The following is a 25,661-nucleotide window of genomic DNA, read 5'->3' on the forward strand; positions in this document are numbered from 1 at the left end:
CCTCTGAATGTAAAAATATTTTGTTGTTGCCAGTCTACAAATCACAGTAAAACAAAAGAAATTAGAGCTTCATCAGAAAGATTTAAGTGTTCATTATTCTCATGTACTGTTAGATAGTGGAACATTAGAGAAATAGTCTGAATAGTCTGAAGTTGGTTTGAAAAAACCCCTGCAAGTCACTTAAGTTTGAATTGCATAGTAGTCACATAGTTATAGGTGTAGGTTTTAAAATGTTTTACAATGAAGCCATACTTAATATCAGCTGGATCCAATGGCACTTGTGTTTTATTCTATTACAACAAAGCTCTATATCACTCCTACCTTCAATTGTTGTAGTAATTTGTTAAATATGTCCATTTACATCATAGTAAAGGGTTAATAAACCCTTAATTCTGCAACTGGTTGGCTGTTATATTCCAATCCTATCACGTTTCTAAGTGCACCACTGCTGAAGTGCAACCATGTTTAAAATTCTGTTAATAATGAGTGAAGTGCAGTATATTACTCATTGAATTTACAGTTTATTTGGAAAACAGAACTGTGGCCTTCCATGAGTATTTGCAACAATTCTTATAAAATAAAAAATAAATAAAACTGGAGATATAATAAAATTTTGACAACTATCTGATTTGTATAAAACCAATATAAGTGTTTTTTATTTTATATTTTTTGTAATTGTAGCTTCCATTGATTTGAACAATATATAATGCACAAAAACACGTTATGAATGAAAAGACGCATACCACTTGGCTAGTTATGTTGGTTCGATGAGCAAGTTGAACATGAAAGTGGAGAAGATGTAGCAGCTGAATGGAATGCCAGAGCTGGACGAACATCATTAATTGTTCTGTTTATTGAGTAATTGATTAGCTCTAGAAGAACATCCCTTCACTCCTTTGTTCCTTGTCTTCTGATCACTGGCATTAATGTTGTGTTCTGTTGGTTTCTCAACTACCGATTTTAAATTACTCCGACCATTTTCCTTCATATGAGAGACGTTTTGTTGAGCCGCCTTTTTTGAGGTGACTTTGTCTTGGCTCCTAGAGCTGAGTGACGACATTCTGCTGGAAATGCTCTCTCTGTCAACGTCATCATCTGGCCGAGAACGTGGGCACTTCCAGCGAAATATTCCTCCATCTGCACTCACACTCACAATGTAGCTACCATCGGGTGAAAAGCGAACAGCAGTTATGACTGCTGCATGCCCCCTGCCAATATCAGTTGAGATTCCTTCTTTGTACTTCCAAAGCTGAAATACATGATTTCGTATGACATAAGTTAGTATTTATGAGAACAAGTAAGCTGCAGTGAAAAATATTTAACAGCCTTCACACACTGTAACTGATAGTCCACAAATTATTTATTACAGCAAAAAAGATGTCGGTTCAGCTTACCTAAAGTGCAAGAATAATACAGAATTGACAACAGAAAAAAAGCCAGTCTGTCATTACAGAGAATTATTTTTCCCTGTGCAGAAAAGTCAATAGTAGATTAAGCAGTGCATTTATTCATTCATTCACATATGCTTCATGTTCCACAAATGTCATAAAGAAGGAATACCTCCAGGTTTGTGGAATGTGTCGAGGTATACATTAACATAAGCCAAGCCACCATAGAAATTCAAGCTTTATGCTGTATATTAATCTATCATTGATGATTTTTCTGCATAGGGATAAATAATTCTCTGTAATGAGAGATTGGTTTTGTTTCTGCTGTCAAGTCTGTATTGTTCTTGAACTTTAGGTAAGCTGGAATGGCACTTTTGCTGTAATTAATATTTTGTGGGTATCAGTTACAGTGCATGATGGCTGTTAAATATTTTTCACTACAAACACTCTAATGGTTAATGCTATTCACACTTACACCATCTAAATTTAATCCAGTAAATTAGTAAGAAAGCTACCATTTTGAAAAAAAGTGTGTTTTATGATATAGCTGCTGCTTATCTGCTATTAATGGCTTAATCTTTACTTGATTACAAAGTTTTTTTTCAATGAAAATATCTGTTTGCTTCTGTAAATACTGAGTCTCAAGTTTGGGAATCCGTTCTTACAGATTAAAAAGATATTTTCTTTGAAAAATATCGTCCATTTTTAAGCTAGTTCCATTGCTCAAAGCTGGTTGTTGATCCACTGTTGGCTTTCTAGACCTATCACAGCTTCACTTGCGTCAACTGTTGACTCTTATTTGCATTGAGATTGCTCCATCAGCAAGCCAAGGAATTTACGGAAGACCTTGTGATGGTCTTTCTCAATATAGAAAAGGTATGTGATAACCTCTAAAGAAGGAAGGTCTAGGAAACACAAGAGAAGCAGGGAGTGGAAAAAGAGACAACAGACAAAGTGAAGTAGATGTATTGAAGAAGTCTGAGTTGCGTGAAAGTGGGAAATGAAAGGATAGATTGGTTCCAGCAAACAAATGATGTAAAACAGGGCTGTGCATTGTCATATCTCCTCTTCATTGTGAGATAATAACTAATGTCGCAGGAAAAACTGGAGAAGACAAGATGAAAGCAATAGTGTTTGTAGATGACATGATGATATGGGTAAACAAGGATAGAGAAGATTCAGGGACAGCTGGATGCTTTGGAAGGAACTGTGAAATAGTATGGAATGAAATTTAATGTAAACAAATTTGAGGTCCTGGTTACAACTACAAAGAAATATGGTTCAACTAGTGTATTAAGGATTGGAGGTGGACAACTAAAGGAGGTGGACAATGTCAAGTGCTTGGGATGTGTGACAGAGGAAAATGAAAGAAATGAGAAGAATGTGGCAGACTGGCAGATGCATTCCTCGAGCAGTTATTAGCCTGGTAGGACAGGAGTAACAAGGAGAGACAGGACATGGAATGAAAGGGTAAGAGAAATAGTGAAAGAGGAGGGCAGGATAGAAAAATTGTGTATAATATGGTACAGGCACTTAAAGAGAATGGAAAATAAGAAGATTCCCAAGAAGATGCGTGGTATGGAGATGTGAAGGAACAACCAACAGGAGGACAAAGGGATAGATGGCTGATAGGTGTGAAGGCGTGTGTTGTAAAAAGAGACAAGGCCTGGATCAGACTGAATACAAAAAGATGGTGGGAAAACAGCACAAGATGGTGAGGTATACATTCCAAACACACAGCTTGGAGCTGGAAAGAGTTCAAGATGATGACGATCATGATGATGAGGAAGAAGAAGAAATACTGAGTCCTGTTTACAGTACATTATTACTTGTCACACAGCTTTATAAAAAACACTGTTGCTTGCCAGAGAGCTAAAAATGCTTTTCAGTCAATGACTCCAAATATAAAGGTTATTTGCAGAAATAGTAGCTAATGATGTATGTTTTATAATTTCTTTTGAGATGTATAGATTCCTAATTTCTTGGTTTATGTAACTGTGAGCTTATTGAGGATCTTATCAACAGAGTACACTCATTCTGAAACCTGGATGAAGAGGCAGTGTCTACCCAAAAGTTATTTGTGTCTGTTGTACTGTGATTATGTGTGTCACAGTTCAGCGGAAATCAATTTTTATTGTCAGCAACGAAAACCTTTAGGGTGTAAGTGTATTAGGACATGAGTGTAGGAATTCCAAGAGTCTTCAGAATCCTTCTGTGAGGTGTACTGTTACCTGCTATACACAACAATCACACTGCTCAATTCTGCTGAATGTGCATTAGACAGAAATTGACATGGAATGTGGGATTGTTTGTGCCAGACTCAGTATCAGTGGTGAGCATAAAATAATAATTGGATCCTTCTATTGCCCACTAAGCTCATCTCGCTATGTAACTGAAAACTTTAGAGGCAACTTCAGTTTACTTATAAGTTCCCCAGTCATACTGTAATCATTGGTGGAGACTTAAATCATCAAAAAATTAATTGGAAAAAATACAGTTTTGTTTGTGGTAGCTGTCATACCATGTCCGGTGAAATGTTACTAAATTCCTTCTCTCAAAACTACCTATAACAGACAGTTAGGAACGGCACTAATAATGAGAATTACTGGATCATATAAGCCTGACCTATTTGAAGACGTCCACATCGAAAAAGCAGGATGGCGCCAGTAGGTCAGTGCAGTGTTGCATCGGTCTCAGTAGAAAAGCAATTTTATAATAACTCGTTGTGTAAAAAATGTAAAAAACGTGTGATGGAGGGCATCCTACGTGCGAAGTGCAAGTTTTGGTCACATGAAAGGTGTGCGAACATAAACCTGAAGTTCGTAAATGACGATATTTGTTGGACCTGTGGTGATTGTGTGCGTGACAAACATGAAGATCTTCTCAACGTGGTACACACAAAAAAGAAATTATCAAGTTATTAAATAGTGATATTGAAACCATCAAGAAAGAAATAGTGTTCCTGAAACAAGAAAACAAAAAACTCTTAAGTGAAAAAAGTTTGTGGTCTAGTGGAAACAGTGGCGTAAAATAGCCACATAACAATGGTATTGATATTGTTAAACGTGATCTGCAAACCAAAAAACTGTTATTTATGACGAAACGTGATATCGAACTCAGAATATGTCGAAACTACAAATAAATTTACGTGGACTGCAGTAGGTCTTAAGTCCAAAACCAGAACACGAAACCGTCAAGAAAGTAAAAAACAAAAACAAAGCACTAGAAATGGTGCGCCAGTTACACCGAATTAGTTTTCAGCACTAGACTCAGCCAACGAAGCAACGAAAGTAAATATAACGAATCCTCCGAATAAGGCCGAAACAGAAAAATTCTAACACGTGGAAGCACAAAAAAGTTATTAGGGCTACTGTATGTGGACAGCAACGGGAAAAGCCTTTCAGCTCCTGTTCATGAAGCTTTACACAATGAGTAATCTGTACTCGCAAAAGTTAAACCCGAAGCTACGTTAAGCGCTGTAGTCGTGCATTTATCAGAAACAAATAATCTGAAAAAAGAGGATCACGTTGAAATCATTGGTGGCGCCAACTATGTTTATAAAAGCGAGAGCGAGTCAGCACTCACAGTTTTCAGGAAGTTAGTGCCAAAACTGTGCAACACAAATGTTGTCGCGACATGATCTTCTGCAATGGTCATGTGTTAATACAGGAACTGAGGCTATAATTTAGAACTGCTGTAACTATGTAAGAAATTAAATCAGGTGCACTTCCTAAACATAAGCTAACTGCACCGTGAAGAACATACTAGGCACGGACGTCACTTAAACAGAAATGAAAAGCTCAATTTAGTGAACCAGATAATGGAACTTTGTAAGGAGCTGCATAAAACCATTGTCCCAATCATCTAAGATTATAATCAACGAGTTTTATTAGGCTCAGTTTCAAACAACACGCTTTTACTGAACTAAACTCCTTGGTCTGGAAAGAATCAAGAACCAACTTGGAAGTGAGTAACTTGTCATTACAGTGTAGTATTAAAGGCTTGTGTAATAATTCGACTGATTCAGAATACCATGTCACAAAGCTCTGTAAAATATCAGTGCCCTTTAGGATAATGCATCTAAATGTGCAGTATGGTATCTTAGGAATAAAGTCAATTTGCTGCAAGTATTTGTGGTTGAGGATTCACCATACCTGATACGTGTTAGTAATTACAGAACATGGACTAAAAGACAATGAAATTGAGTATGACAAATTAGATGGTAGTGTTAACAGATAGTTACTGCAGGCAACAACACAAAGGGTTGTGGCTATATTTGTAAATAAACATCTTCCATTTAAGAAAATCTCATTTGTTGAACAATAATGCAAAGAAGGAAGAATTGAAATGGCTGGAGTTGTGGTCCACATAAACACTCATTCAAGAAGGTTAGCTAAACATAAAGTTATTGGTATGTACCACCCACCTAATACAGATGTGTTGTACTATCTTGATAGACTTAACACAGCAATTAAGACAAAAATGCCCCACTGACCTTAGCGTAGTTGGAGATTTGAATATGGATGCTAACTCCAGCAGTATAACCTACTTGAAAATAACAGATATATTAAACTCATATAATCTCACAAATATAGTGAACTCTTGACACTAGAGTAACAGAGTCAAGCTCCAGTAAGATAGATTATGTAATAGTCAACAAAAACATAAAAGACAGTGCTAACTTTCAAAGTGTTGATTTTTATTACTCAGGTGTTAGAATATTTAAGGTTAGCTGTACCAACAGCAACAAAGATAACTGAGAAGAAATGCATCCTGAATAGCACCAACATCAGTGCCTTCAAAACTAAATTAGCAGATGAGAAATGGGACACTCTTTACCAAACTAAAGGGTCAGAAAGCAAATAGGAATAATTTTATAGGACAGTGCTGAAGCATCTCAAAGAAATAAGGAGGTTACAAACCAAGTCTCATCTTGAAAGTAATACTAGACTGAAACTTAAACCTAGGCTGATTAAGTTAAGGAAGAATACCTATGATCTTGACTGTTTATATAAGGAAACGAAGATACATACATTTAAGGAAAAGTACAATCAAGCCAAAGACCTTTTACACTTGAGGAAACAGATAAACAATGATGCAATAGATTGTTCAGCCAACATAGGTAAGGCATCCTGGAGACTAATCAATAAGCATCATAAAGCCACCTGCAAGGAACAGAGTGAAGCAGTTAGCATTAGACACAAGGGCCACCTAATGAAAGAACCAAATGAAGTACGTAATTTATTCAATAAGCATTGTATCTCTTCTTTTGACCAACCAGCCGCTATTATAGATCTACAGCTGGCACACCAAACGATGTCCCAGATGGCATACAGCTCAAATTTATGGTGGTGAATCAACAGGAAATGTTTAACACAATACAAAAGCATCTGGATGGGATGGTATCTCAAGTGTAGTGTTAAAGAAAAGTGCCAATGAAATAAGTGCACCCCTTACCTATCTTATCGGCTGTAGTATTTATGAAAATTTATATCCAAATGCCTTAAAAATAAGTGTAATACAGCCAATCCATAAGAAAGGAAATAAAGAAGACGTTTCAAATCGTAGACCAATATCACCAATCCTTGCCTTCAGTAAAATATTTGAAACAGTTATCCTATCACAACTCACAACATTTTTCTCAAGACACAAAATGCTTACCAAATCACAGTATGGGCTTAGAAAAGACCTAAGCATGGCCACTGCTGTTACCAGTTTCTTCCATGAAGTATATAACATAATAGAATGGGGTATGCACACAGCTAGAATATTTCTTGACCTGAGCAAAGCTTTTGACTCAGTAAACCACGAGCTTCTCTTAAAAAAATTGTGAGCATACAATATCAGTGATGCATAAATGAAACTTGTATCCACCTATCTGGTGAGTTGGAAACAGTGTACCAAACTTACACATCAAATTGACAATAAGGTCTTAAATTTATGGTTCTAGGCGCTACAGTCTGGAACCGCGTGATCGCTACGTTCGTAAGTTCGAATCCTGCCTCGGGCATGGATATGTGTGATGTCCTTAGGTTAGTTAGTTTTAGTAGTTCTAAGTCCTAGGGGACTGATGACCTCCAAAGTTAAGTCCTATAGTGCTCAGAGCCATTTGAACCATTTTTATCTTAAATTTTAAATCCACAAATGAAACAGTGACACAGGGAGTCCCTCAAGGCTCAGTTCTTGGACCTTCCCTCTTTTTAGCATATATTAATGACGTATGCCCCATTAACTCACACATTGTAAATTACGCTGATGACTCCTCAGTTTTATTTCATGGTAAAGATTGTGAGGAACTGAAATTTTCAGCAAGTAATGGGATACTAGAATGATGTTCATATTTTCATGCACAAGGATTAAAGGTCAATGTAAATAAATCCCAGATGCTGATATTTACGTCTGGCAGCTCACACCACTCATGCGTAAACGAGGTATGTGGCATAGTGGCAGAAGAAGAAAATGAGTGTAAATTTCTAGGTGTCCATCTGGACTCAAACCTCCCTTGGATTAGCCACATTAATGCTGTATGTTAAAAAGTCAGCAATGGGCTGCATCTTATGAGCCAACTGTCCAAAATGCCGCCCACCCATGCGCTTAAAACTGTGTATTATGGGACAATCTATCCCCATCTTAGCTACTGTATAGAAATATGGGGTTGTGCTGCATACATTCACGCTAACAGAGTACTAATGCTACAAGAAAGAGGGTTTAGGATTGTACATGGAATAGGCTATAAAGACTCCTGCCGTGGTGTTTTTGGACAACACAAGTACTTCACCTTATAGTCTTTGTATCTTTAAAAATTAATTACTTTTTCTGTCTCACAGAAAACTGAGGTAATTAAATGTAGTGATATATATGACCACGACACCAGGTCCAAAGAGAATTACTACTGACAAAGTGCAAGATTAAAAATGATGGACAAGAGCCCATATACTAAGGGACTAATATGGTATAATAAATTGCCAGAGTCAATGAAAAACTGTAATAAAAAGCAATTCAAATTAAAACTAAGAGAATTCTTAATTGAAAAGTGTCTCTATTCACTCAACAAATTTTAAATGGTTAAGTTTAAGAGCTGTAAAATAATGTATAAAAAATAATTGGCTGTATTAATATGTGTAAGATGTAATGTATTTTGACAAACATCAATTTAGTGTTTAATTACTACCTGTAAGGCTAACAAGGGGAGGCCGCCAATTGTGAAATTCAGATTCGATTCATACTGCGCATAATAAAAGCTCATGGCCAGAGGTGTAATGTGGCAAAGCACCAAGATGCACTTCTCAGCCGTTGTCGAGAAAATCGACAGTTACAAGAAACCGTTGCGGTGAATTACTCTCTACGATTTATAATTTCCTACAGCGTTGTGGCGCAGCGATAAGCGCTCGGGTTCGTAATCCGAATGTCGCCGGATCAAATCTCGCGCAATGCAATTTTTTTTTAAATATTTGTTTTTGTAATTCAATAAGTTGTTGAAAGTCGTTTGTCGTGGAAAAACTGGCGACTTCGAGCATGATTAGTTTTCCGTAAACAAAGTTGTATTTCACAAATGTTATTAATTGTCTTCCTAATGTTTACACGTGTAGTTAATGGAAGACATAGAAACGATATTCCGAAACGAATACGTATAGTGTAAGTCAAACGTTCGAATAAGAGTAGAGACCCCACTATATATATATATATATATATATATATATATATATATATATATATATATATATATATATATATATATATATATATATATATATATATATATATTTGAATTACAAAAAACAAATACTAAAAAAAAAAGGTTGCATGGCGCGAGATTCGATCTGGCGACTTTCGGATTACGAACCCGAGCGCTTACCGCTGCGCCACGATGCTGTAGGAAATCATAAATTGTAGAGAGTATTTCACCGCAACGGTTTCTTTTAACTGTCGATTTTCTCGACAACGGCTGAGAAGTGCATCTTGGTGCTTTGCCACATTACACCTCTGGCCATGAGCTTTTATTATGCGCAGTATGAATCGAATCTGAATTTCACAATTGGCGGCCTCCCCTTGATATAAATACATTTTATGTTTGTAACTGTACTTGATGTTTGCAAATGCCATCATACTGATGACTCCATGCAAAAGAATGTAAATAAATAAATAAAGTATCAGTGACCATTATTCTTTTGTAGTAACAATAATTACCAAAATTACAAAGGACAATTACAACAAGCAGATAGATATAACTGTTCAGTAAACTAGATTTAAAAAAAACACTAGAGTCATATCTCAGTGAGGAACTTGAAATGTTCAGCAAAGGGCAGGAGCATGTAGAGGACCTAGGGTTCAAGTTTAAAAGAATTGTTGAACGTGCTCTGGACAGATATGTACCCAATATAACAGTTCATAATGGAAATGAGTCTATAATTTACAGTTACTGTAAAATAACAGATTACTGCATAATACATGTAAAACAAAGTGTAAGGCTATAGGTAGAGAGATATGAATGAAACACATTTGGCTGTCAAGAGAGCAATGCATGTTGGCTTCAGTGACCATTGCAGCAGAATATTGTTGAAAGATATTTCACAAAACCCAAAGAAATTCTGGTCATATGTTAACACTGTCAGTGATACCAGAGTTAATGTCCACTCCCAAACAAATTAGACAGCAACTGAGATTGAGGGTATCAAAGCAAGAGCTACAATTTGATACGTTCCTTTACAAAGGAAAACCCAGGTGAACTGCTCCAATTTAATCCTCACACCACTGAAAAGATGAATGAAATAATTGTTAGTGTTAGTAGTGTTGAGAAACAGCTGAAATTGTTAAAACCAAACAGAGCTTGATGGGATTTCTATCAGATACTATATTGGAGCTGCAGCTGTTAGCCCTATCACAGATCCTGAACAAACAATTGTGCCCAGCTATTGGAAAAAAGCAGAGGTCACACCCGTCTACAAGAAGGGTAGTAGAAGTGATCCACATAATTAACTTCCAGTCTACTTGACACTGATTTGTTGCAGAATCTTATAACATAATCTGAGCTGAAACATAATGAGGTATCTTGAGCAGAATGACCTCCTGAATGCCAACCTCCATGGGTTCCACAAACCTTTATCGTGAAAAACCCAACTTGCACTTTCCTCACACTGGCAGCTTTGGATCAAAGCTGTCAGGTAGATGCAATATTTAGTGATTTCTGAAAAGCACACCTACAGTTATTGTCAGAAGTATGATCATATGGGACATCAAGTGAAATTTTGTGACTGGACTGGGGGCTTTTTGATAGGGAGAACACAGTATGTTGTCTTGGGTGGAGAGTCTTTGTCAGATATGCAGAAGTAACTTAGGATGTGCACCAGGGAAGTGTGCTGGGTCCATTGCTGTTGGTGTTGTATATTAATGACCTTGCATATAGTATTAATAGTAACCTCAGGCTTTTGCAGATGATACAGTTATCCGTGATGAAGTTTGGTCTGAAGGAAGCTGCATAAATATTCAGTCAGATCCTGATAAGATTTCAAAGTGGTGCAAAGACTCGCAACTGATATTGTATTGTTTTGTTGAAGAACTGTCTTAGGGTGTACCAGTTTCACAATTTTGTCACCACCATATTTCAGACACTCCTGATTGATATTGCCTGGTCCAGGTGATTAACCTTTCTTTCCTGCTTTCAATGCCTGAAGTACTTCACTTTCTAAAATGTGGATGTCATCATCTTCATGTCCATCTACTTCCACTGTTCCTTCTTCTAGATATTCTTCTCTGTCCTCATTTAATAATACTGATATTGTTCAGAAATGTAAAATTATGCATTTCACAAAACTAAAAAATGTAGTGTGCTATGACTATAATGTCAATGACCCACTGTTGGGATCAGCCAGTACCTGGTTGTATCACTTTGTAGGGGTATGAAATGGAATAATCATATAGGCTCACTTGTAGGTAAAGCAGATGGTAGACTTCAGTTGGTAGAGTACTGTGAAAGTGCAATCAGTCTACAGGGGAGACTGCTTACAAACCACTTGTGTGGCTGGTTCCAGAATACTGCTCAGGTGTGTGGGACTCATCCATATAGGAATAACAGGGTATATTGAATGTATACAGAGAAGTACAAGATGAATGTCAGAGGTTTGTTAGCTCCATGGAGAGTTTCACACAGATACTGAAGGAACTGATGTCACAGACTCTTGAAGATAGATATAAAGAAAGTCTCTTGACAAAATTTCAAGAATAGGCATTAAATGATGACACCAGGAATATACTGCTCCCCCTCTGTATTCCTTGCTTAGGGATCATGAGCATAAAATTATAATAATACCGCAAGCACAAAAGCATTCAAACAATCATTCTCCCTGCAATCCATATGTGAATGGAATGGGAGGATCCTAATAATGGGTACAATAGGACATACCCTCTTCCATGCAGCTCACAGTGACTTGTGGAATATAGATGTAGTTTTGCTTTTGGTGCACTCTCACAGAATACAGTTCCATAAGGCAATAGGAGTAAAAATGATAGCAACCACAACCGTGCAGCAGAGTGGTGGCCAATGGAAATAGAGGTCCTCATTAGAGGAAAACAAAATGCATTCCTTCAGTGGTTGAATAATAAATCTGAAGAAACAAGATCAATATACAAGGAAAACAAGAATGAAGTGATGAAAAAAATAAGGATGGCAAAAAATGAAGCATGGGAAAGAACATGTGCCAAGGTTAATAGCAAATTAGGATTTGGGAGAGCAAAAGAAGCATGGTCAGTATTAAAAGGGCTTCGACAGGGTACAAAAAACAAAACCAATCTCCAACTGATAACACAAAAAGAATGGGAAGAGTATTTCCAAACATTATTAAATGAGGACAGAGAAAAATATCTAGAAGAAGGAACAGTGGAAGTAGATGGACATGAAGATGATGACATCCAGATTTTAGAAAGTGAAGTACTTCAGGCATTGAGAGCAGGAAAGAAAGGTAAATCACCTGGACCAGGCAATATCAATCAGGAGTGTCTGAAATATGGTGGTGACAAAATTGTGAAACTGGTACACCGTAAGACAGTTCTTCAACAAAACAATACATGGAGATTCAATACCCAACAAGATGAAGCTAGGTTACATTAATACCATATTTAACACAGGGTATGGCAAAATTTGTTCAAACTATTGACAAATTTGTGTTACAAACACATTAATGAGAATTTTTGCGAAAGTAATTAAAAACAAACTGGAAAAAATTTTTAAAACCCAAGAAAAACAATGGGGTTTCATGGCTGGGAGATCATGTGTAGAGCATATTTTCACATTACAACAGATTTTGGAGAAACATAGGGAAAAATTAAAAAATATAGGATTAATTTTCATAAATCAGGAAAAAGCGTAGGCCTATGATACTGTTCCAAGAAAATTACTTTGGAGAGCACTACATATGGCAAACATAAACCCTTCCTTGATTAAAATAATACAACAGATGTATAAAGATAACATTTGCCAAGTGAAAATGGGTAATAAGCTTCCACAGAAATTTAGAACAAGCAAAGACCTTTTACAGGGCTGTCCCATATCACCATCATTACTTAAAACCTATATAGATATTAGCCTTAGAACATGGTCTCATAAATGTAATAGTATGGGTCTTAGAAATAAGAGATGGAGTTTACCTATATCATTTATTGTTTGCTGATGATCAAGTAGTCGAAGCACAAGATGGGGAGAATGCTAACTATATGTGCAATCAACTAGCAGTAGCATACAAAACTTGGGGTTTGTAATTACCAAAAAACAGAACACTTGACTAATGATTCAAATGAGCTACACATTGAAGGAAAGAAAATCAAAAAGATAAACACTTTCTGTTATTTGGAATCCATTTTAGAATTGAGGGAAAATCAGAGCCAGAAATCAACAAAAGAATTAGTAGCGGATGGAAGGTCATTGGGATGCTTAACTCAGTCTTATGGAACAGAAATGTAATGAGCAGAACTGAAAAATTAATATACAAATCTATATTAGAGAGTTTGGTTCTGTATGGAACAGAGACCTGGACAATTAATCTGAAGCACATTAAAAAATTACAAGCTCTAGAGATGGACTTCTGGAGAAGATCAGCAAGACTCTCCAGAAAAGAGTAGATATGGAACACCAAAATAATAAGGAGAATGGGAATAAAAGAAAGAATATATGACATAATGGATAGGAAGAAATTGCAGTGGTACGGGCTAGTATGACGAATGGAGGAAGCCAGAATACCAAAATTGATGCTGGAGTGGGAACCGGAGGGGAGAAGAAGAAGAAGAAGAGGACAACCTGTGACCACCTGGCTTCAAAATACACAGCACACAATGCGGAGAATAGGTACAGAGGAAGAGAACAAACAAAATTGAAACACCTGGAGGAATATTTTGAAAATATAGTTTAAAAACCTTTATTCTGTGTGTAATAATTTCTGAATAAATTATTATGTTGGAGATAAGCCTCTGTAATAAGGGAAAGCTCAAAATAATAATAATAAGACTTGATTGATAGCAATGTTTCGGAATATATTTTCCCTCATTTCCATGCCATGCCATGTAATCACATTACATGAAACAGTCTCTTATCCAAAGTGTAATGGCTAGTTTGATGGAGCTACCTAATTTTAGATTATTTTGCAATGAATGCAAATACAATATGCCTAAGTGGAAGTACTAACTGCAAGAGAGTGTAAGTGATGTATAAAGGGTAAATGATAGTGACTGAAAAAAGTGAAAGAGAATGGAATAACTCATTAGGTTCAGGAAGGAAACATTCTTTCATGAATTCCAACAGGAAGATAAGAAAAACAAAATGAGAAACATGAACAATAAAATATTTAAAAATTCTGATCTCTGTAGAGGAAATATAATGTTTGATACTTCAACAAAATTTCAGAATATAGGTGTACCAACCTTAACATACATATCACTGCTTGATGTGACAATTGATTTTCCATCTGGAGAAATATCAAGTGAAGTCAAGCCCGATGATATTGAACCTTCAAGTGTCCGTATCAGTGAGCCATCAAAAACTTCCCAATAACAGATCTTGCGATCAGCTCCTACTGTAATGACCTGGACATCACTTGGTATGAAACGTGCACACAGGAATTCTGAATTTGCACTAAGGACTTGTTTTAGAGTTAGGCACCTGCAACAAACTTTGCATGTTAGGAAGATAATTAAATTTCATATGAACAAGGTTTAATATTCTGGTAAATACAATAAAGTGTAGGTCATAGTGAAAGACCAGTTGGGTGTAGTGAAGCTGTGATCAGGTATAATTCATGGATAAAAAACAACTTCATACAAGTAAGTGAAGTGGCTGCCCACCACTAAATGGTCATATTTAATCAACAATATAATCCTCTGTAACTGCCCACCAAGTGTGATTGCTGCAAGTCCTGTGAGAGGAATGGACATTAGTGATTGGAGTTCATGTCATATTTCATGCCTTAACATAGTCTATGCCACTGATATTGTCTCCTGAACGAGATATAAAATAAGAGCCACAGTTGTCCATCATGGACATGTACTTCAAATTTAATCACTCATTAATCTGCATAATCTTGTTTATTTTTAAAATTGTCATGTCTAACAACTCCAGCATTTAGTTATTAGGAACATTTAAAAAATAGAACCCAGGAAGAAAGTAGGCCTACTTGGCTGATTATTCTAATGTAGACTAGCAATAGAAAATCCTGTAATTTAGTTGAAACTGCTTAACAATAGATCTGTCTGGATTTCAGTTTATACGTCTACTGAACAACATGTGGATTCTGTATTATCCTAGCATTTGGTTCAATGATGGAGGCAGTTAGGGACCTAATATCACATAAATGCAAATAATGCAAGTAAATTAAGTAAGATAATTTTAAAATAATAATTATTACTTCTATATCTCAAATGTGTGACCTCCTTCATACCATGCCTGACAAAAGAAGTGAACCACACAGAAGACTTGATGAGATGTCAATGTCACTTCATATACACACACACTATCAGCAGGTATATGAATGACTAAAGTTATAATTTTCTGTGACAGATAAAATGGTCACCAGGTTGTGTTAGTGTTGTTCATGTCTAATGTTGTTTCCAGGCCTGATAAGGCATGTAAGGGGTATGAAACAGTGAGATATTGAGTGAGCACTGTAGAGGGCACAGGATGTGCGTTGAACATGTGATATGGTGTTATCAGACCCAACAGTTTAAAAGAGTCCTCACTATGGTTCTCCATTTGGTTGGCCAGTCAAATAGTGCAGTATCCAGACTTGTTAAATGTACAGATGTGACAGTGACCCAATGTTGGACTGCATGGAAACATGAGGGCAAGCCTACTTGTCAAGATTCTGGTCAACCATGTTGACCATCACAAGGGATGATCACTGTACTGGACACCAAGCACATCATAATCCCTTCACATCTTTGCCTGTCATCCAGAAAAACAATAAATGCCCTGCAACATTTTGCATCATCTTGCACCATCGATCAGAGACTAGCAGCAGTTGAACTAAGGAATGACCATCCAATGCATAGAGTTCCTTTAACACCACAATAAAAATGGTTGTTTGGAGTGGTGACACGACTGGGAGGATTCGAGTGCTCATTAGTGGTGCTGCATTGTATTCAGTGATAAATTATATTTCTGCACTAAGCCAGCTGGTTGTGAGTATGGCAGCAACTTGGGGAGAGGTCCCGTTATTTCATTGTTTTGGAGAGCACAGCAGTGTTAAACCTGTCATCATGATGTGAGAAGCCATCGGGTATGATTTTGGGTCAGGGTTGGTAGTGATTAAGGGATTTCATATGGCACAACAGTACATCATGGGCATCATGGGCTCTTATGTGTTACCTTTTATGCAACAGTATTATGGTGCCATTTTTCAACAGGACAATGTTCACCCATACATGGCACTTGTCTCTGAAATGTCTGCATGATGTTGAGATAGTACTGTGGCCAGGAAGATCCTCAGATCTGTCCCATATAGAACATGTGTGGGATCAGCTTGGATGTCAACTCCATCCTAGTGCCAGTGTCCAGGATGTTAAGAACCAGTTAAAACAGTTGTGGGCCAGCTTACCATAGGAGAGAATACAACAGCTTTATTACATCCTTCATAGCCAAATCAGGGCATGCATCCAGGGCAGAGGGCATGCAATGTCATAATGATAAGTGGGCAAGCATGCTCATTGTCGAGGTTTGGTCAAACACATCTGACCCTCAAAGGGAGGATCACCATACTGTGCACCAAGCACATCACAACCCCTCTGCATCTACCCCTGTCATCCAGAGAAAAGCAGTAGACTACCTACAACATTCTGTGTCATCCCACAGCATTGGTCAAAGACTAGCAGCAGCCAAACTATGGCATTACCATCCTGTGCCCTGGCTGCCATTAACATCACAACACAAATGGCTGCATCTGGAGTGGTTCAGTGTGAATGGGAAGCATGGACTACTGATGAATGGCATCATATTTTCAGCAATGAATTGTGGTTCTGCAGTACACCAGATCACCAGATGATGATCATCAGCGAGTAAGGTGGCAGCCTGGGGAGAGATCCCATTCTTCCAGTGTTTTGAAGAGGCACAGTGGTGTTATTTGTGGTGTGGCAAACCATTGGGCTGACTGCATGCAACAGCTAGAAGTGACTGAGGGAACACCGGTGGCACAGTGGTATGTCAAGACATCCTGCATCCTCATCCATTATTAATTTTGTCATGTGACAGTATCATTGTGTCATTTTTCAGTAGGTTAATGCCCATCCTTATGTAGCATGTGCCTCTATCAACTGCCTGTGTGAAGCTGAAATACTCTCATGTCCAGAAAGAACCGCAGGTTTGTCCCCAATAGAAGATGTGTGGAAGGAATCAGGTTGGACATCAAACCCATCCACCCCAGTGCCAGGACTTCAAGGACATCAAGGACCAATTAAAACAGTTGTTGGGCAGCTTGCCACAGGAGAGGATACTATGGATTTATGAAACCCTTCCCAACCAAATCAGTGCAAGCATTCAGGAGAGAGACGGTGCAACATCGTAATGATAAGTGGGCTCATACTGCTAAGTTCTCTGTAAATCTGACTCACTTTCATGCTCACTCAAATATCATCACATATTTTCACAAACTGTGAATTTTCATCTTCAACTTTTATAGTCCTGTCTTGCTCAGTTGCGTGTAATATTACGGTATATTAATAATTTTTACTTATGGACCGTGAATTTTCATTTCATTTTCTCCTCCCCTTTGGATACCTCACCCGTTTTCTCAGGCATTGAAATATAGTTGGCCTTCCACTTCTTCTGCTTTTCTTCTGATTCACAGTGCCAGTGAGCAGGATTAAAAAGAACTGGTGCATTCCAGTAGAAAAAAGAAGTAGGCTGTCAAACATATGGCTCTGAGCTTGAACCTCATCACTGGATTGCTTAAAGTTGGCCATAGCTATTGCATAGTCCTATTGAGTACATATGAATTGCACTTTCTTTTCACACATCAGTAATGTAAAAGCAGTCAGTCTTTTCATTCCCCAATGAATACACCACTTTGTCTTGAACTTTTTACCGAGCGAGGTGGCGCAGTGGTTAGACACTGGACTCGCATTCGGAAGGACGACGGTTCAATCCCGCGTCCGGCCATCCTGATTTGGGTTTTCCGTGATTTCCCTAAATCAATCCAGGCAAATGCCGGGATGGTTCCTCTGAAAGGGCACGGCCGACTTCCTTCCCTAATCCGATGAGACCGATGACCACGCTGTCTGGTCTCCTTCCCCAAACCAACCAACCAACCTTGAACTTTTATGGGACATTAAATATTCCACTATGAAACTACAGAATGCAGACCTACATGAAATTAATATATTAAAAATTATGTATGTTCCTGGTAACTCTGTTTCAAATGAAAAAGTCCATTGTTACTAAGTACCATTACTTCAGAATAGTATAATGTATAACAGTGAACCTGTAAAAAATAAACCAGTTGCTGATTGTAGTCATCAGCTGATTAACATCAGTCATAGTTCATAAATTTATGGTTTCATGATGGTTTGCCATAAATTCTCCATCAGTGTTATATACACAATTAATATGCTACATGATAATTCAGAAATGTTTAGTTAGTCAACAAAATGACAATTATTCCAGTATAGCTGGTTTTGGTCACTGCATAAATTATTTTTGGATTATATTATGGCCACAGAAGTATATTAACAAATTACTCCATTTTTAACAATATACCACATCAAAACTGATGGTTAAATCGATCTTTCCCTCAGTAGCTAACAAGGAGAACCAAACATAAGTCATTCTCTGTCACAATCAAAACTTCATAGAGTGAAAGAAGGGTGAAAATAAAGGGACACACAGTTTGACTTAGGAGCAAACACCCAATAGTTTCAAACAAAATGAGGGTTACAGTTTCAAAATAACTGCAACAGTCTGCTTGCACAGTATCATAACAAGTGAGTCAGTAGGGCACAGATCAGGCTAAGTTTTCAAATTTTTGCGATCTGTGTTCATATCCAACTGTGTGCTTTTTTATCACAGAAATATGTGGCATCATGAAGCACAGTGATTTACTGAGAAAAGAAATAGGCATTTAAAATCTTATTAAAATAGTTTATTAACAGTAATGGAAAACAAAAAACATATAAATTCTATAAAGAGTGTTCAAATGGAAAGGTACAAAATGTTGTAAGAACCAGATCAGGTGCAATTTTCATATGCTTCTTTGGGATAACATAGTGAGACACCTTCGGACAAACCAGAGTCAAAGCAGGACAGCATGCAATAGAAGCATGCATCATCACCTCCCCGTAAAAGATTCAAAGCTGCGCCCTCAGCATGAAGCTGATGCTCAGCCTCTTTCTCAATGTCTGAGGTCCAATACGTATCGAATTCCTTCAGCATGGATAAACCATTGACAGTGACATGCACTCTGAGACAGTCCATAGCCTACGGAAGTCCATTAAGAGCAAATGGCCTGGGCTTCCCATGGAAGGACCGATTTTGCTCCATGATAATATGTGTCCACACTTCTCCATTGTCACACAAAGTGTAATGGCCAAGTTCCAGTGGGAACTGCATGAGCATCCACCCTACAGCCCAGACATGTTGTCTGGTCACAACCACATGTTTGGTCCACTAAAAAAAATATGGCAAAGAGAAGTGCTTCAACTTGGATGACAAATTGAAGGACACAGTGGAGGACAGGCTCTTGTCATAACCAGAGGAATTCTGGGAACAGTGAATCCTTCAGCTTGTGAAACAGTGGAATAGTTGTGCTCAGGCCTCTGGTGATTACTTTTGAATAAAGACTTCAGTTATGCTCACAGTGTTGTTTTGTAGTTTTTCTCTTGAATAGCACTCATCACATTAAATTTCCTTGTATGATGGATGTTTAGCAATAAAAACATGTATTAACATATTTGTTAAAGGGAAGACAGTTTTGTCGACCTGCAATGTGTACATTTATTGACAAATGAAGAATTACATTTTCTGATTGCCCAAGTGTCCCTTTCCCGTCACACAGCAGAGGGAAATCACGTGTAGAAGTGATTTAATTAAAATATGCAACTTGACCATCAACTGCAGGCTCCAAGTTTTGAGCAAATGCTTCAATATGCCTAGTCTGGCACGAAATTATCACCAGATCATGAGGTACCTAGCAACGTTAATGAGGCTGGTTTACCTTATGATATCCACACTAAAAAATCTGACTGTGGCATATATGCTTCCACATATTGCTTGAGGTGTTCTGAATTTTATGCTATGAATGTTTTTGTGATAGATATAACCCTGGTATATGCATTGGTTCTCTTGAAGTATGAAAGTAAAAAATTGAAATAAAGATTGAAGCACTAGAATTTATATGTTTTTCACTTACAGTTATTGATACAACATTTGTGATGATAAAATCTATTCTTAATAATATTTGAAATGTTTATTTCTTTTGTCAATAATTCCATTGTATTTCATGTCACAAAAATTGTTGATGACACATACTTCTGCAACAACAAATGACTATTAAAAGAAGAAAAAATATTTGTGTGTGTGTATTTGGGGGGGGGGGGCAAAACTTTGAAACCATGCTGTAAACCCCTACACTACTAAAGAAGCACTCGTTCTCTCACTTTGCAAGCAGTCATTTTCTCTGAAACTATTGGGTGTTGGCACTCAAGACAAGATAGGTGTCCGTTTATATTTTCATCCTATGTAATTTTGACTATGTCAGAGAGTGAACTATTGCCAGTTCCCCTCATAAGTGTACAGTGCCTTTTTTCAAGGGGTGCTAGTTTCACAAGATATGTAGGACAGCTTCTATGAATTTTGGGAAGTAGGAGACATGTAACGGCAAATATGAACCTATGAAATTGGTTTGTGAGTCTTTCCTTGATAACTCAGTAAGAGAATTGCTTACAAATAGCAAGGTTGTGGGTAGGAGTCCTGTTCCAGCACACTGTTTTAATTTGTCAAGAAATGTCAAAATTGTTATAGGCAAGAGAACATGCAAAAAATATACTGTTATGGCTAATAAGATTTGAAGATGCTTGCTGTGATGAATGAAACTGGTTATACAGAGCAATAATTATTTATTTCTGGAAGATTTGGTGAGTGGCATCATATATTGAAGTTTGATGTCTTCAATTAGGAATGTCTCTCTCACTAGTTGGTACACTAGTCTAAATCTTATTGTCTTTGAGAGACCTAGTGCTCTTTTTTGGATAATTTGATTTTACTTTTTCTTGTGTTTCTAGATTTTTTCTGTCAGGTGGTTCCATACAACCTCTATCCCATAGGCCAGGATTGGCAAGATTTTTGTGATGAATAATTTCCTGGCCATTTATAGACTGAGTAGGTGGATGTTTTTGATGTCCTATATTGCTATTATTGATTGGGCTGTACATTCTGTTGTATGTTTTGTGAAGCATTTGGCTGTTGGTTGCAATGTCACCCCTAGGTATTTAATGTCTGATGAGATTTTTATTTTTTGTCCTCTGATGTTGATTTCTGCATTCTTGAGTGTTTTGCCTCCTTTTCTGAAAACCACCATTTCGGTCTTTGTTATGTTTATGTGTAGTTTGTGTTCACTGCACCATTCATCTATTTTCTCGATGATTTTATGCAGCTTCTGTACATCTGTTGATCCTACTGCTATGTTGTCAGTGTATGCATATATGTGTACAGCTTCTTCATATATTCCAGTTCACAGTACTTCTTCAGTGGCAAGAATGTACAGCAAAGGGCTCATTGAGTCACCCTGTTAGACTCCGTTTGATTGCAAAATGAGGTTCGAAAAAGAGAGGTTGTCTGATATTGTGATTAAGTTGTATTCGAGGATTGACTTGATTATTCTTGTCCATACGCTATCTTCTCCCATAAGTGTTGATCTTCCAAATCTGAAGCCCATTTGTGGTTCTGGGAGGTGACTGTCCATGCAGGCTTTGATTTTTTTGTGTGACTATCTTTGAAAACATCTTGAACTGAGTATTTTGAAGAGCTATGCCTCTGGTACTTGTTTGTGTCTGTTGGGTCTCCTCTACCTTTGTAGAGAACTTTTATTATTGAGTGTCTCCATTGGGTCAGAATTCTTCCAAATTCCAGGCATTTGTTGAATAGTTTGATCCATAAGTGTTGGAGAGCCTCTTTCGCATCTTGTATATGTTCATTATATATATTATCGGGTCCTGCTGCTTTCTTGTTCTTTAGTGTTTTTTTTTTTTTTAACTTCTTTTACGTCTTCTTCATTTAGAGGTTCCCAAACATTGTCTTTTTCCTTTGTTTGATGTTGTTTCTCTTTCTTTGGGGGCGTTTGGATTCTTCATTTGTTCAGTATCTTACTGAAGTGGTCTTTCCATTCCTTCATGTTTATATTTGGTGTATGAGCCTGTTTTCTTGGTCTTGCTGCTATGTATGGGTCTTTTGCTGCTTCATCCACTTCTCTTTTTGCCTCTTTTTCTATGTATTCCTTTTATTCTCTTCTATTAGTTTTTGGTAGATTTTCCTCTCTTCTGCATATAGTTTGCATGTTTCCTCATGGTGCGGGTTTCTTAATCTGTGGAGCATTCTTAGATCAGTGTTCCTTTTGCTATAGCATTCAGCATCAGACCATCTTTTTGCCATCCTTGTTTTTGGGTTTGTTTGTATCACTGAATTTTGTTCTTTTTGTTTGTCAATCAATTTATTATTAATCCTTAAAGTCAATCTATTTAAGAAACTGAAATTTCTTAGATAAGCAACTTCTTTTTCAAATTTCAAGAACATAGCTAATAATGATAGTTAGTGCACTGTAGCTGCATGTGTCATCTTTCTCTTACCCCTCCAGTTCTGAGTACAGCCCACATCATTGAATCTTTTAACTATTTATGTACAAAAATATGTTATAGACTTGCCCACTATGCATTTAATAATGTGTGGCATGTGATATAATTATTATTGTAGTTGAAAAATGCAATGTAAGCAGAAATATTTATGATAAACATGATTTCTTGCCATTTTTTAGAAGTGTATATGAAGAATCATGAAAGCCAGATCATATTTTTCCAAAAATTTCACCTGCACAGCTTAAAGACATAACCCATCTCTATTTACTAAAAAATTTAGTCCCTTTTAGAGTTAGCCTTTTCAATCTGACTGTTGATCTAAATGTACCAGGTCAACACAGAGGATACAGGGAACCAATCAGTTTCTTGCACATTCTCCACACTATATGCCACTCAATTTTTCTTAAGGGTCATAATAAAAGAGGAAGTGTACCATCATAAACCAGTTAAGCTGGGCACACTTTGAGACAAGGTTCAATCAGTGAACACTGAAAATCGACTGAACACTTTGGCAGAAGCTATGGAACAATGGTGAAGGCCAACAATTTGAACATTTCCATTAGGCATAAATCAAAATATTTAGGTTAACCCGGAAGGTACACTTGTAGATACACAAATGAATTTTCTGTGACATTTTTATGCTGCATCGTGGAGTTTCTGAAAGATTATACTTCAGATATAAATTGAAATATGTAGTTCTTCCAGAAATATAACTACACCTTTACAAACACACTGTGACTTGCCAAGATAGACTAGAAAGATGTACCATATATACTCTAATAATCCGTGCCCTCGAATAATCTGCACACCCCAATTTTGAGGAAGAGGAAAGAAAAATTATTTTTTGCTTTAATTTGTTTTATTTACAAAAAAACATTGTTCCAACATTATGATGTGTTCAAAAGTATGTGTAATAACTACTGGTTTGAAGCAACTCTGCTGTACAGGTTGATACATCGTTACAACACAACCGATACAGTGGTGTGCAGCTGGCCAGCTGGTGGGCGGGCAGCCAGCGGCAACCAGCTGGCCGTCTGGCCCATTAGACAGGCGGGCGGCCGGGGAACATTATCACCGCCAGCCGGAAATCTACGCGTACCTAAAATAGCAAAAAAAGAAATGTGAATTATCTTGTTTAAGAATTTGTTAATACGGTATGTGCAATAAAATATTTTAGTCAATACCAGTATGTTTCCTCTCTTACCACTCTATTCATCACTTTCATCGTCATCACTAGTGGGAGAATCATTGTCATCTTCACCATCTTCCCATAGAGCGTCGTCCTCTGTTCCATCCAGTAAATTTGTGATATTTTTTGAAGGATTTTTCCACCAGTGGTTGTGGAATGGAGTCCCATGCACTTTTCACCCATTCACAAATCTGGGACAAATCTGGTTTACAGCGTAGATTTATCACATAACGATGAAAATTCACTATCTTTTTCTAGTAATCGCCTGGAAGCCACTGAGTGATAGTAGTTTTCCTCTGGAATCCTAAACCATTTCGGTTGAAAAATCTTGATAGCCAGCCCGGCTAGCTTTGAAACTGGTAATGCCTAGTTCTTTGGCTAAAGACAATGCTTTAAGTTGGCACATTTCACTTGTCACCACGCATCCGTATTGTCGCTTCTCATCTACATAATTGCAGAGCCTTTTCTCGAGGTCTGGGTGCTTCGCTTTTTGGCCGTGAAATGCCCAGCAATTACTATTAGTTTCTTGAAGCTGCGTTTTATTTTTTCTCCAGTCGTGAATACAACTCTCACTCACATCGTACTTTCTTCCTGCCGCACGGCTTCCAATATTATCGGCTTCTTCAACAATTTTCACTTTTTCTTTAGCTGTGTACAAGTGATAATGAGAAATAGTAGCCATAATTAACAAGTTTGAAGATGTTAATACTTCACTCAGTGGCGCCGATTTAAGGGGGGCAAGGTACTTTGTACCCCCCCAATAGTTAAAAGTAGGGGCCTCGCCCCCCAATATTCAAACATGCATTTCTCAATGCTCTCTCCCCCTTCCTCATCCTTTCCTGGGAAATCTGTTAAAACGTGCACATACATTTTTGCATAATAATATGTAATGATTATGTAGGAAAAAAATACCGATTTTACGAGCTATTCCCTATTCCTTTCTGCTACTCCTCAATGTCTGCATATGGCAAATTGTCATGACAGGGTTTGTCCCCTGCATGTGTACTATTTGCACACTTTTACTGTACGGAGGTATGCAGGGAACAAAAGCTCACCATGAGCTCGCAGCGCTTTGGCTGCTAGGACGAGCTCCACAGCAGCCTGCTGGCAGCTTGTAAAAGAAACTAATGAGCAATAGTGACACTGAATTTGATGACAATCGCTAGAAGGACTAGGTAACATTAAAGACTCTTCATTCATTTTTGTAAATTCTACTGACAGTCACTAGGTACAACACCACACAAATCAGCACCAGCTCCAGGGATTTTGCCGCACCACGCGAATATGTCAAGTGCCCCCCTTTTTTGACATAGTAAACTTTTCCCACAACGTATTTCATACATTACGCCTTATTTTCTCATATCACACTCATTCGTCTCTTTGTTGTGAATATGCCTTTAATATCAAAGTAGCAGTCAGTGATACATTTACAGTGCAATACATTTTAAGCCATTTTTGTTGGAGGAAATGTTACTTTTGTAAATCAAAGCACACTGTTTCTGTACTATAGACAATTTTCAATAGGACCCTTGATTTTATGAATAATTTGTATTTCCCATTTATTCTCACATTCCTTCATTTACGCAAGATGGATTTGCCACCCCCAAAAATCTGCCGCCCTAGGCCATGCCACGGTTCACCCCCGCCCCCCCCCTCCCCCCCGCCCCCTCCCTAGAGCCGGCCCTGACAATAATCAGCACTATTGTTACATAGCTACTTCTTGTTAGGCACACAGTACTAATATGGAGGCCGCAGCTAATGTTGGCAGCGAA

The 25,661-nt window shown here is 37.5% G+C and overlaps 1 protein-coding gene across 1 annotated transcript in view; it reads right to left on the bottom strand.

Moving 5' to 3' along the window:
• Positions 1–683: 683 nt before the first annotated feature.
• LOC124620159 (cilia- and flagella-associated protein 52-like) overlaps positions 684–25,661 on the bottom strand; it is a 124,204-nt gene continuing 99,226 nt past the window's right edge. The window contains exons 11-12 of the mRNA XM_047146829.1: positions 14,295–14,532; positions 684–1,249 (exon numbers count right to left, since the gene is read on the bottom strand). Of these exons, the coding sequence (XP_047002785.1) occupies positions 839–1,249; positions 14,295–14,532 (649 nt within the window). The 3' untranslated portion in view covers positions 684–838. The remainder of the gene's footprint in view (positions 1,250–14,294; positions 14,533–25,661) is intronic.

Source organism: Schistocerca americana, chromosome 6 (genome assembly GCF_021461395.2).
Source record: "Schistocerca americana isolate TAMUIC-IGC-003095 chromosome 6, iqSchAmer2.1, whole genome shotgun sequence".
Classification (NCBI taxonomy): Eukaryota; Metazoa; Arthropoda; class Insecta; order Orthoptera; family Acrididae; genus Schistocerca; species Schistocerca americana.